At 49.3% G+C, this 12,036-nt stretch overlaps 1 protein-coding gene across 1 annotated transcript in view; it reads right to left on the bottom strand.

Annotated features, from left to right (window-relative positions):
* Window positions 1-939: 939 nt before the first annotated feature.
* VIT (vitrin) overlaps window positions 940-12,036 on the bottom strand; it is a 36,677-nt gene continuing 25,580 nt past the window's right edge. The window contains exons 13-18 of the mRNA XM_010140577.1: window positions 8,373-8,435; window positions 5,371-5,518; window positions 5,066-5,169; window positions 4,331-4,557; window positions 1,704-2,217; window positions 940-1,118 (exon numbers count right to left, since the gene is read on the bottom strand). Of these exons, the coding sequence (XP_010138879.1) occupies window positions 940-1,118; window positions 1,704-2,217; window positions 4,331-4,557; window positions 5,066-5,169; window positions 5,371-5,518; window positions 8,373-8,435 (1,235 nt within the window). The remainder of the gene's footprint in view (window positions 1,119-1,703; window positions 2,218-4,330; window positions 4,558-5,065; window positions 5,170-5,370; window positions 5,519-8,372; window positions 8,436-12,036) is intronic.

Genomic DNA, 12,036 nt, shown 5'->3' with positions numbered 1-12,036 from the left:
GGCTCTTGAATGTCTCTGCTCACACTAGGGACTGCTGCAAGCTGTTCTGAGCAGTGGGTCTCAAGTGCTTTTCTAATTGCAAGCAACTTAAACCCACAATTTTTCTCAAAGACGTCTCCTCTGTCCTGGCAGCTCTCCTGTGGTCTTGCAGACCTTGAGCTGCACAAGAGCGGAGCGAGAGAGCTAAGGAGACACGACTCTTCTAAAAATCAAATATTAATGCAGTGCCGTAGGAGACCAGATTCCAGTTCCTGCGTGTTGGCTGCTTTTTGGATTTGGGGCTTTACTGGAGCTGACAAACAGTTGTAAGGTCCCACAGCTTGACTCTCCTCTCACTTGCTTTCCAGTCTCCGGGTTTTGATAAATCTCAGTGTTGAGTTTGTACTAGCTGAAGCTTAGCTTGCTGGTAAGGCAGCTGTATGGAGAGAGTGCCTGCTCCTGAGAAGGTTCTGAAGTTTGAGTTGTGTGTCTGCCCCAGAAAAGTGTCTGGTGTTTCAGCCCTGACCTGGGTGTTGTCTGGAGGGCAGCGCCACACAGAGGTGCTTCTGCCGCAGCAGCCGGGCAGCATTGCTGCTCCCTGAAGGGACTTGGCCGCTTCAGGAAGCAGGTGCTATGTTTTGAGAGCTTGTGTGTGCCCAGAGGTGGAAATCAGACAAGCTGGGGCTGTGTACTGGAAGCAGCTTTCAGAGAGCTCCAGTTAATTCCTCCACGTTTGCTGCCTTTTGCTATCCATCCAAAGCCTGCAAGGAAAAAAAAATAATCAAAATTCTACACAGAGCGTTATCATGCTTAGGGACAGAGCTGCCATCAACCTTGCTGACTGGAAAATGCCGGAGACCAAAACCTCCAGTATTTCTCGAACTGAGGTCTGGCATTACTCCTGTGACGCTTGGCGTGCCTTCAGCATGGTGCCTGAGGGTCCTGCCTTGCTTGAGCCCATCAGTTCCGTGGCTGGGAATTAAATTCTGTGCAAATGTTTTGGATGAGCTGATTAACAAAGCGATAGAGGTTGTCGAATTCATCCACAAAGAAGGAGTGCTCCTTATCGGGGTCTGTTGCGATGTCTTCCAGTTCATCTTGGGCGGCCCAAGCAACTCCGATGGAGTAAGCTATAACTCCTGGAAAGAAACCAGAGTTTAGAATGAACATAAAAGATGTCATTGCATTAAATTTGATGTAAGATCAATACTGCAAACATAGTTGTCAGGCCACAAAAATGTGGACAGTGAGTTGCAGTGCTCTCCCTCTGTGTATTTCAAATGGGAGGAAAGGTCTAATTTGTGCTTTGGAAGTACCTTTTGCCAACAGCAAAAAGGTTTAAGCAACAGTAAAGCTTCTGCTCTGGTCTGATCAACAGGCTCCTGAAAACCAGATTCTTGTTCTAATGCAAATGTCTTACAAATGTGTTGGAAGATGTGTGGCTATCCTGACTGGAAAGCTAAAGAAAGCTTCTTGTGTTACTAACACAGCAGAAATCCCCAGAGATCTTCTAGAAATAGCTGCATTTTCCTGGACATACCCTTACTCATTCGGGTATGGAACAGATGCTGACCTTGTAAGAGCTCCATGAGACCCCGGGGTGAGGTGCTGCTCTTCCTTCATCGAGTTTCATCCAGTGTCTTCAAATCTAGTGAACTGCATTTCTCTGACCTGGATGAATGCTGAGGCATGTAGGGAGAGCAGGTAGCGATCCAAGAACTTACCATTTCGGTGAGCTGCCATGGCCGGCACTCTGACATCGTCGTAAGACCTGCCATCTGTAATGAGAATCATGATCTTTCTTTTGTTGGGTTTGGATTTGCTGAACAGCTGCTCTGAGGCATAGCTGATGGCTGCTCCCGTGCTGGTCCCACCACTCCAGTAACTGATCCTTTTAATCGCACTCAGGACATCCTGCTTCGTGCTGTACTCCTCAAAGCTGAACTCAAGCCGTTGCTCGTAGGTGTACTGAACAGCTCCGATGCGGGTGTCGGTGTCCGAAATCTCAAACTCTTTGCTGATGTTTGCTACAAACTGCAGGACTGTGCGGAAGTTGTCGGTGCCAACGCTGCTGGAGCCGTCAATTACAAAACCGATGTCAGCTGAATTGAGGCACGTCTTGCTGCAGACCAGCTTCTCAGTGTCGCATACCCGCTTCACCAAGGGCTGCACCACCTTGTGTAGGCCGAACCAGCTGGGCACGTTGATGGAATAGAAACCATTTGTCCTGCACACTGCCTGCAAGGCAACACAAGGGTGAGTGCAATGGAAATTCGGTCTTCCTGTTTCAGCTGGGGTACGTAGCTAATCTGTGGAGAGAGGCCCTCAGAAAGAGCAGTGCTGGAGTCTAAGGTGACCCCTCCTCCAGTCACCATCTGCTTCCCCGGGATATGATGTCAATGTACCATCACAGATACTTGTGTAACAAGAAGGTTTTCATGCCTTTTTTTTTTTAAAAAAAAAAAAAAAAAGGGCTGTGCGATGAGGTTGATTTTGTGCTTGTGTAACAAGAAGGTTTTCATGCTTTTTTTTTTTTAAAAAAAAAAAAAAAAAGAGCTGTGAGATGAAGCTGATATTATGGTAGTAAAAGAAATGCAGTGAGTGAGTTTGCCACCTGTCAGGCTTTTTTAGATGAGTTATGTTGTTCACAGATAAAGCATCTGAATCGCCGGGCTGCTCTTCGTGTGGCTCCAGAGGGCACGTGGGAACCTGCACGCTTGCCAGGCGACAACGTCAGCTCCCGCTGTTCAGGGCAACACGGGAAGCTTTGCCTGCTGCCGAACACTGCTACCCTGAACTGAAACCTGGGGCTAAAGCTGAGTTACCTTTGGCTCATACCCTTCTAAGCAGAAAAACACGAGCCATTTTGGTGAAAATGCAAGAAGCCCATAAGCGTTCCCAGTTGTGCTGCTCTAACAAACAGTAAGAAGCATCATTAATTTTTATAATTTAGTACTTGTAGGGAGCAGATCTGTAGGAGGCTTCTGTAGGGTTGGTGGGAATCGGGTAAGTGTGGGTAGGAAGTAGGGGTGGCAAAGAAGGAACGGGAGAAGTCAAGTGGGGGGGGGAGGGGGTGGGCACATACTGGATCAAATTGTGCTTGGCCTTAGCAACTTTTACTGCTAACCCCTCAGGTTAGACACCTTGGGTAAGAGTATTTTGTGAAGCCAGGTTTTATCTATCAACTTTGAGCGTGTCTGAGTGTTCTGACAGACCAAGGCACTGTTGTCTAGGTGCCTGGTCTTGATTTGTGCAGAGTCTAACAGCTCCAAGGCAGGTATCGTTCCCACCAGCCTGGGCGTCTCATCGTATCCTGCTCTCCTTTGCTCTTCCTGTCTTGCTGCTGTTTTATTGTTACGATGCAACAGTATCAATAGCGGTTCCCTCTTTACCTTCCTGTGCTGAGCCCGCTCCACTCCCACTTCACCATGTCCCTGGCAGGTTTACAGAGACTCTTTGTTAGCTTTGCCCTTTTAAAAGCGTTAAATGCAGATGAGGCTACGATCCAATTAAAGGCTGACCGGAGAGAGCGCAGCTTTCTGGAGCAGCTCTGAGATTGTCTAATGCAGAGAGACATGGCTCAGATAGGAATCTGTTTTCTGAAAATACCAGACTACTCGACCCTGCTTCCTGAGCCCAACCTGGTCTGGCACTTGGTAGATACCTCCTGCTGTAACTGGGTGCCAGCTTGCCCTGACGCACTGTTAAGCAGGCAGCTACTCTTAGTGCCAAATACCGATGGTTCAAGGCTTGTGTTCTCTCTTCTTTTTTTTCTGCACACGGGAGGGTTTTAGTCTTTTCCCAACAGCTACCATGAAGTCCATAGCAGCAGAAACAAATTTACAGACACCCCCGCCTCCATCAGATAGACAGTGGAAACAAAACGTTGAGTTATCCAGTGTAGCTGAACCACTGGGATGTGCCTGTGCTGGGAGTGTCCCAACACTGGCCTGTGTAAAGGCAATGCTGACATTAGGTTGTCAGGGCTCCTCGTGTTCTGCTGGGTGGGAGGAGCACAGCAGGAGGCTCGCAGAAAGCTCAGGCTGCAACTGCACCTTGTCTTGCTGATGTGGGTTTGGGAAACCTCCCATCTGAGTGTGACTGCGGGTTTGTGCCAATGTTTAGTCAGTAAAAAGCCACTTGCTCCATAATGCTCCTCAAACCAGAAATCCCCTGACTTCATCCCCTTTCTGAGTTCAGCATTGCTGCCTGGCTCTTTGTACAGGAGACCTCAAGACAGGCGCAAGCAGGACAAGAAATAACCAAAAGTGAAAAGGGAAATGTCTAAATGAAACAGCTTGGAAAACGTAGTCATGGCCCAGCTCCTGGCCAGAGCCAGCTCAGTGAGTACCTTGTCCACAAAGTCTGGTTCAATAACGTTCTGTCTCTCACTTTCAGCAGCTGCTTCAATAGTGACAAAGAAAATGTTGATCCCCGATTCTCTGGCAAGCCTGGAGGCCTCCTCCACTCGATCAGTTGGCCACCCGTCCACCATCACTACAACAACATTGGGTGCTCCACCTCGGTTTCCATTAGTATCCAAAAAGAAGTTCTTGTTAACAAATGCAAGTGCCTTCCCTGGAATAAAGGAGGAGATGAGGATAAGTTACAAGTCTGGAAACACGCTGCCTGATAACGTCTCATGAAATGGTAGGGGGAGGGCTGATTCCGGTGTTGGAGCCCTGCCAAGAGCTGGGGAAGGTGGTTTCTGTGTCTGCACAAGCAGGAGGGGTGTTGCTGCTGTCAGTGCCAGTGCCTCCTGAGCCCTGCTGTGCGGAACCCCATCTGCCCTGGAGTGCCCGAGATGCTGGGGGTGACAAAATGAGTGAGCAAGGGTCCCTGATGTGTTGATTGGACCTGTCCATGAGGAGGAAGGTAAATCCTGTCCGTCTGCAATGGACTTGGAGTACCCTGGACCAATGCAGGCAGGTCGTGGTGGGAACAGTACCCCCTTGCCAGCTCTGCCCTAGTGCTGAGCGCTGCTCGGTCACAGCCTCCGTACCCGGTAAGGAGGTGTAGGCTTGCTACAGCCCCGGCGCTGGAGCCTTCCCTGAGCTGAGGACATGCAAGCAGCCCTATCACCTACCAACATTGGAAAGTCCACCTTTCTGTGGGATTTTCTCAATAGCGTTTCTTAGGTCCTTGGAGTTGGCATAAGATTTTAAGTTAAATTCTGTGGAAGGGTCATTGCTGAAAGAAAAAATGAGAGCAATTGTCAGGTTTTTGCTTCATATACAACAATACAAAAGCTGTGGGACCCATCTGTGCTAGCCAGCTCCCGAATGCGAACTGGAATGAGGCTTTTGGCACATGTCAGCCACAGAGCTACTGCTGCCAGAGTGTGCAGTCGTGCCTCGCAGCCACGGGAGGAGCTGCACAAGAAGCCCTTACCCATACTGAACAACGCCCATCAGAGGACCGGCGCTGCCGATGCCAAGGGCTTGAGCTATGTTACTGAGGAACTGCTTCTGGAGCTGAAAGCGGCGTTTTCCGATGCTCCAGCTCCCATCCATCAAGAAGGACAAATCAACCTTGCAGTCTGAGGAGACACAGAGAAACACAGCAAATATTATTCAGTCCTTTCTGATAGCTGTGCTTCTTGAGAAGTAACTGCATCCACTGACTTGTCCTACTGTGCAAGCTCTTCCAAAAAGCTTTTGACAAGGACAAGTCACATCTGGGGGCTCAAGTCTGTCCTGCTCTTTGGTAAACATGGTCCTAGGCATGATTTCCTTCCATACGACATCCAAGCCTGGCTGGGTGACAAAAGGACAAGAAACTGTCCCCAGGGGCATCTGGGGATAAGAAGGAGAGATTAGCCATGCAGGAGCAAGCTGGCTTGTGATCTTTGCCCTCAGAGCTGTGACTTGGGCTTGGCCCACTTTGTTGACAGCCCAGAGGTGGTGAGAGTTTGTAAAGCCAACAGTGGATTTTCTGGTCTGGCCACCTGCAAAGCACAGACTACAGGGATTTCCTTAGTTACGCTTTTGTGGACTTAATTAGTACAATAGACATAACAGAAACAGTTCTTCACGTACTGTGTTAATGCTGCTCAGAAAAGAGGGAAGACCTCTCAGTTCCCTAACCGCGTGATGCCTGGGATGTCTCTCAGGGCAAAGGACAAGCTGGGGTCTCTTTCAGGAGCTGCTGATGGCAATCCTGGCAACTGTGCTTATGAATGAGAATCGTTTGGCAGCTTCATTCTGGGCTGGAGCTGACATCAGGAATGATCTTTCCTCCTGGTGTGTTCAGACTGAGTGGGGTCTCTCTTCCCTGTAGGGTTACCCTGTAGGTAGCTGTGGGGTTGTACCTGTGTGTGCAGCAGCAGCAGTGCACTGTTGTGTGTTGCCTCCCTGCGCTGAAAGCAGTATTCTAGAAGAGCTAAGCCTGCACCCAAACAAACTCTTCCCTCTAGTTTCACAGATGAACCTCATCTTTGTGCTTCTGCAATACTGTCTTCGTCACTGGCAGACTGCTTTTATGTCGCTACACGTTAGTGGTAAAACATTCATCGATTGAACTGCAAACAGGAGTGGGATCGAAATTTGGCCGAACTAGAGCGCTAATTAACATTTTCCCCCTCTGGTGTCTGGGTCATCCTCATCTCTTGATTCCCCTCTGATGATGCCTCCTACGAATCAGACTTCCAAAATAGTGTGTTTTAATCATTAGGTAGCCCGAAGGCTACAAAGCGGCGATTGTTCTCACTGCCTTATGCAACTGCCTCCCGTCTCATTACCTTCAATTTTTTCTCCTGTAGCTGTCTGTGTTTCTAATTTCAGTAATGCTGAATTATAGAAGCGTGACTGAGAACCATGTTCGTTCACAGAAGATCGTGAGGCAAGGCCAGGAACACACAACAAATAATACCTCAATTAACAGCCAAGTATTCCTGGACTTGCCATCCTTCAAAGGGAGATACACCATGTGGTCTGTACGTGGAAAGTGGGGAATTTGTTAGGCAGCAGGGTCCGGGCGTGCAAAGATTTACATACGCTTTGTATGCAGACTTAATTTCTGGGGTGGATTCAGAGAGCAGGAGTATTTGGTGCTGAGACATTACAAGGACTCTGCAAGAGTAGGGAGCTGAGCACTTTCTGATTTGCGGGGAGGCAAGATCGGAATTACAGCTTTTATGGTCCCAGAGGTATCAGTGGGATGAGAATTTTAATTCTGGTGTGCCTTATCTTGGGTCAGCTGCTGGAAACGGAGCTGTTCTTGCCTACGTCTCTACTACCACTGAGCTCTGCTTTCCTGCAGTGCAATTGGCTCTGTAGGGCAGATCCTTAACCCCTTTCTTCTTCTTTCTCTTATTTCTGTTGTAGATGTATTTGACATATTTGATAGGGAAAAAAATCCTTCTAAGTATTAGGAGGAATGCTGGGGGATAAATAGATCGTCTCTACTACCACTGAGCTCTGCTTTCCTGCAGTGCAATTGGCTCTGTAGGGCAGATCCTTAACCCCTTTCTTCTTCTTTCTCTTATTTCTGTTGTAGATGTATTTGACATGTTTGATAGGGAAAAAAATCCTTCTAGGTATTAGGAGGAACGCTGGGGGATAAATAGACGTTCAGTAGTTTAGGCGAAGAGTCCTTGAAATGCCAGTTCTGTGAGAGACAGCATTCAGCTGCTGGAGGATGGGCAAGAGAGGACCCAGACACCAGTGGGGGGGTGAAGCCCCCTCTCCAAGGCAGCTTCCTATGAGGAGGCAGCAGATGACCCCCACCTCTCCACTCACAGCTTGCATTCTCTGAGCTCCTTCTAAAGATGAGTTAATGGGTGAATCTGCCTTTAAATACAAAGGGCTGCACAAGATTTCCTTTTCAGAGCAGAGGACCTTACATCTCCATTCACAGGCTGAGGGATCCTCAGTGCTCCTTCTGCATCCCCTCCCTCATTGCTGCAGTAGGCGCCAGGTTCCTTTCTCCGGTGGTTTCCTTCCCTCCCGCCCGCTGGGATGGGATGTAGGAAGGGTGCCTGCGCTCAGCGTAGCCATGGGAGCCTACTCTGGTCAGCAGAGCCCGCTCATCTAACCCTGGCCACATTGGTTTGCTGTCCTCCACCATGAGAGTCCCTGAGTGAAGATCTGCACCCCAGGAACATGGAGCTGATACTGCCCGGGAAGAGGCAGCACTGAGCAGCCACCATCTCCCTGCCCAGGTAAGCTAAGTCTTGGCTGTTATTTCCTTCCCTGTAGAAGCAAAAACCAATTACATGTACGAGAGGGGTCGGCAGAGAGCATTCGCTGTTTCTCTGCAAGAGAAAAACACATTCCTTGAGTTTCTTAGGCTTTCTTGAAAACTTTTTTGCTGTTTAATTTGAATGCATTCTAGCAATGTGTAATTAATAAAATGATATTGCTTAATTATGAAATTAATTCTGAAGTACCTACTTGGGTTCCCCTGGGAAATGGACTCCAGTGGCTTTCGATTCAATTCTTCATTTGAACTGAAGCCTAGAGAGAGGAAGAAAGGGCTCCGTTGGTGTGTGCTCGGGCTGCCCTCGCTCTGGAAGGAAGCAGGCAACTGGGTGGCTGCAGAGATCCCCCTGGCCTGAGGATTGATGGGGGAGGGAAACAAGGATAGGGAGCACATCCTTGGAGCTTACCTTTATCCACCTGCATTGCTTCTGGGATAAAACAAGAGCAGAGGCATTTCTAGACGTGCCACTAAGGTCTCTCCAAGCACCAACTCTGACCCCCCTTTACCAGCCAGTCCCCTCACTGCAAGGGCTTGAGAGCAGCATGCACAAATAGAGCGTTCCTCAGGTACAGAGGCTGGTGGCCATGACGCAGGATGGTGACCTCCCAGCACTTTGCTCCTGAGAGAACTGTTGCTGTCACCCCACTGGCTCGCCATGCTTCGCCCGTGTTTTGCAATGAGCTGCACAATGTCTAAAGCAGACAAGTGACAGACTTAGGACGTTCCTCTTCTGTCTGGAGAGGCAGGTATGGGCAGTGATTTACCCACTGTGTGGCAGTGAAGCAATGCAAGCCACGGCTTGTTCTCCCAGAGGACAGAGTTATTTTGAAAAGCTCGAAAGAAACAGGGTAAATGGTGGTAGAGAGCTAGAGTCAAGTAGAGGGAAACAGTCTCATGGGTCACTAGTGGATTTTACCTGGGGCCCCAACTGTGATATTTGGATGGTAGCAGCCTTGGGAACATGAGTTTATGTGCTTGTGAGATGCACTCACTCACAGGGCATCATCAGGCTGGCATCAGGTTTGAAAATGCTGAACTTCTCTCATGACTTGAATGTCTGGTGAGAGTCTTAAATGTCTGTCCTACAGTACAGCATATCCCTCCCAAGCAAGGGCAAAAAGCTGTTTCTTTTCACTACAGCATGACAAGACTAAGGGAATTTAGCTGGGGTAATCCTCAGAAGAGACAGCGGTGATCAGACAAGCCCCAAAGCAAACACTTGCCAACAAAGCTGGTGATAAAAAGAACAGCAGAATGACTGTATTTATTTTTGTAAATTGCATATTAATTTGTATTAAAAAAAAGGAAGACGTCTTCCTTAAATCTTCATCACCAAGTAAGTCGAGGAGAGACTACAGACTTCAGAGAGACAGTAAGAATGTCAACTTAGAAAGCGTGAGCTTAATGTAGAAAAAAGATGAGAAATTACTAGGTGCCATAGAATTTGTCTCTCCTCAGCAGCCAGCCATGAGCAAGCTGAGCATAAGAGCACACCAGTGTATGTAAAGAGAGCGGGCAGCAAAGTGACACCAGCAAAGGTCACCACCTAAATATGATGTGAGGTGTAACAGCTGTGCAGGCACTGCCTGAGCTGGTTGCCAAACAGACTAATGACCAAGCCATAATAATGCTGGGAACAGCCCAGAAAGTGGGGAAATACCAGCTTTATCTCTCCCTCACCACTCCTGTTTCCGTTCCAGTTACATCTAATGATCCATCCCTCGTAAGGGGCAAATACAACTACTCGGAGTCCTTCCATCTGCATACTGAAATCTGCACGTAGTTCTGGGTCAGGGACCGAATTTATACTGTCCGCACATGAATAGCCTGATGTAAAGCTGACCAGATGTCGGATCCCTCACTGGGAGGCTACAGCACGCTGCAGCATCCTTACGGGACAGAAAGCTTTCTTTGGCTTCTTGCTTTTAAATTCAGCTGTCAGTGAAGAGAGGACTGCAGGGACTAAACAGAGCTGCTAACAGCAGCACTGGGTGATTTCCCTCCGCTTTGCTGGTCCCCAGGCGTCTGTTGTGGCCTGTTGCTAGCTGAAGCACCAGGCTTAGCCTCGTACAGGAGCCTGTGTGGTCATGTGTGAATGAAGTAGGTAGAGAGCACAAGCATTATCCCTGCTTTATTTATGGCAAGAGCTAGTGATTTCTTGGTGTGATTGAGAATGTCCCTGGCTATGACCAGCTGGGGTAGGACAACCCTAGGGCTGGTGTTGCTTTTTTTCCACTGTACGTGTAGTGCCTGCAGCCTCTGTGCACACCTTTCCTTGCTCCTACCCAAGTTTTGGAGCAGATACTTTCTGGACAGGGTGTAGGGGCAGCCCACCCGTCCCAGCCCTGGGTTTTGTGCCAGAAATGGCTTGCTGTCACAGTTAGCGGAGCCAGCCTCTCCTGCCAGGGCAGACTGGCCCCTCCTGCCAGGCTCCAGCTGGCTTCATTTCTCCCAGCTAGAGCTGTTGTCCAGCACAGTGCTGGCTTGTGCTTCCTGCCTTGCCCCTCCTCAGCACACCTGGGGCAAGCTCCCAGGCAAGGAGCAGGGAAGAGAGCTCCTGGTGTGTGCTTGCTCACAGGAGACCCGTTCCGATGGGAAAAGCATCAGCAGGGGGAGTCAGAGTGGTGTTGCTGAGGCAGCACTACCTGGGGCTGGGCACTGGCTCCTGACAGAGGTGTTTTTGGGGCAGAGGTGACATGAACCAGCTCTGCCCAGGGACCTCTGCTGCAGCAAACATTTCTGACCTGTCTCAGTCCTGAAAGTCTTGCTGCCAGGGTCCAAATCTGCCTTTGGCCTGAGGAAGGGCACTAGGCAAATCCTGTACCGGTGCAGCTGCTGCTCCTCAGAGGTAAACCCTCTGATGCGAGAGGCACTGTAGAGTGCGTGTGACTGAGGAGTGCTTTAACCACCAGCTGCAGCCACGGAGAGGCACGAGTGTGACCTGGGGAGGCACAAGTGGCGTGAGGTGCAAGCAGCAGCAGCACAGGGAGGGGAAATGGGGCAGGGTTAGAAGGGGACAGTGAATTTTAGGCTGGTGTGTGTCCATGGCTGCTCCTTGGATAAATGCAGAGGAGGGCAGCTCAGCAGCCAGGCAAAGTAAAGCAAAGAAGCAGGAGCTGCAGGAGAACGCTTGGAAGGAAGTGGCCATGGGCCCTTGGTTTGTCTGTGTGTAAACGCCTGCAGGCACAGTCCTATAGACACTTTGCAGGTGCTTCTTCTCAGCAGGAGCCCTCCTGCCTGCTCCTGCCCTGCTGCTGGCCCCTGTCCCTGGCTGGTGTTGATGGGATGCAAAGAGAAGTGGGGAAGAGTGGAGTTAAACTGGGAAGAAAGAAAAAGGTTAACCGTGGGCTGGACCAGCTCCCTAATGAAGCTCCTAGATGTGAAGGTACCTGGACAGAGGGTGGCTGAGAGGCAAGATGTCTGTTTTTGCTGGCAACACTGGCTTGTGGCGGGTTTATCCGATGCAGAAGTTATGGGTGACATGGGAGAGAGATAGAGAAAGGAAGCATTGAATTGAACCCGTATGTAGGGTTTGATTCTCATCCTTTCCAGGATGAGAATGATTGTGTGTGTGTTTTTATTTTTTTTTTTAAACCTGAAATAGTCAGCAGCTTGTCCTCCTGGCTATGTATGTTACAGTACATACTTTAACTACATGGGCACATAACAGTTCCTCAGTAACAGACCAAAGCCGTGCTTCATCCTGCAGCCTGCGCACCACATACCTCACTCGTGCCAGCTGGGTATCCCGTATGTGCAGTTCCCCCCGCTCGCCTTATTTGCAGAACAGAAAGTAGGTGGATTTAACACTGTAGCGAAATTAGATATTAACGTGTGCCATTCATCTTAGCAACT

The sequence above is a fragment of the Buceros rhinoceros genome, unplaced genomic scaffold (assembly GCF_000710305.1).
Source record: "Buceros rhinoceros silvestris isolate BGI_N320 unplaced genomic scaffold, ASM71030v1 scaffold6507, whole genome shotgun sequence".
Taxonomy (NCBI): Eukaryota; Metazoa; Chordata; class Aves; order Bucerotiformes; family Bucerotidae; genus Buceros; species Buceros rhinoceros.
Note: the sequence above shows the minus strand (reverse complement) of the source record. Positions and strands in the feature narration are given on the sequence as shown.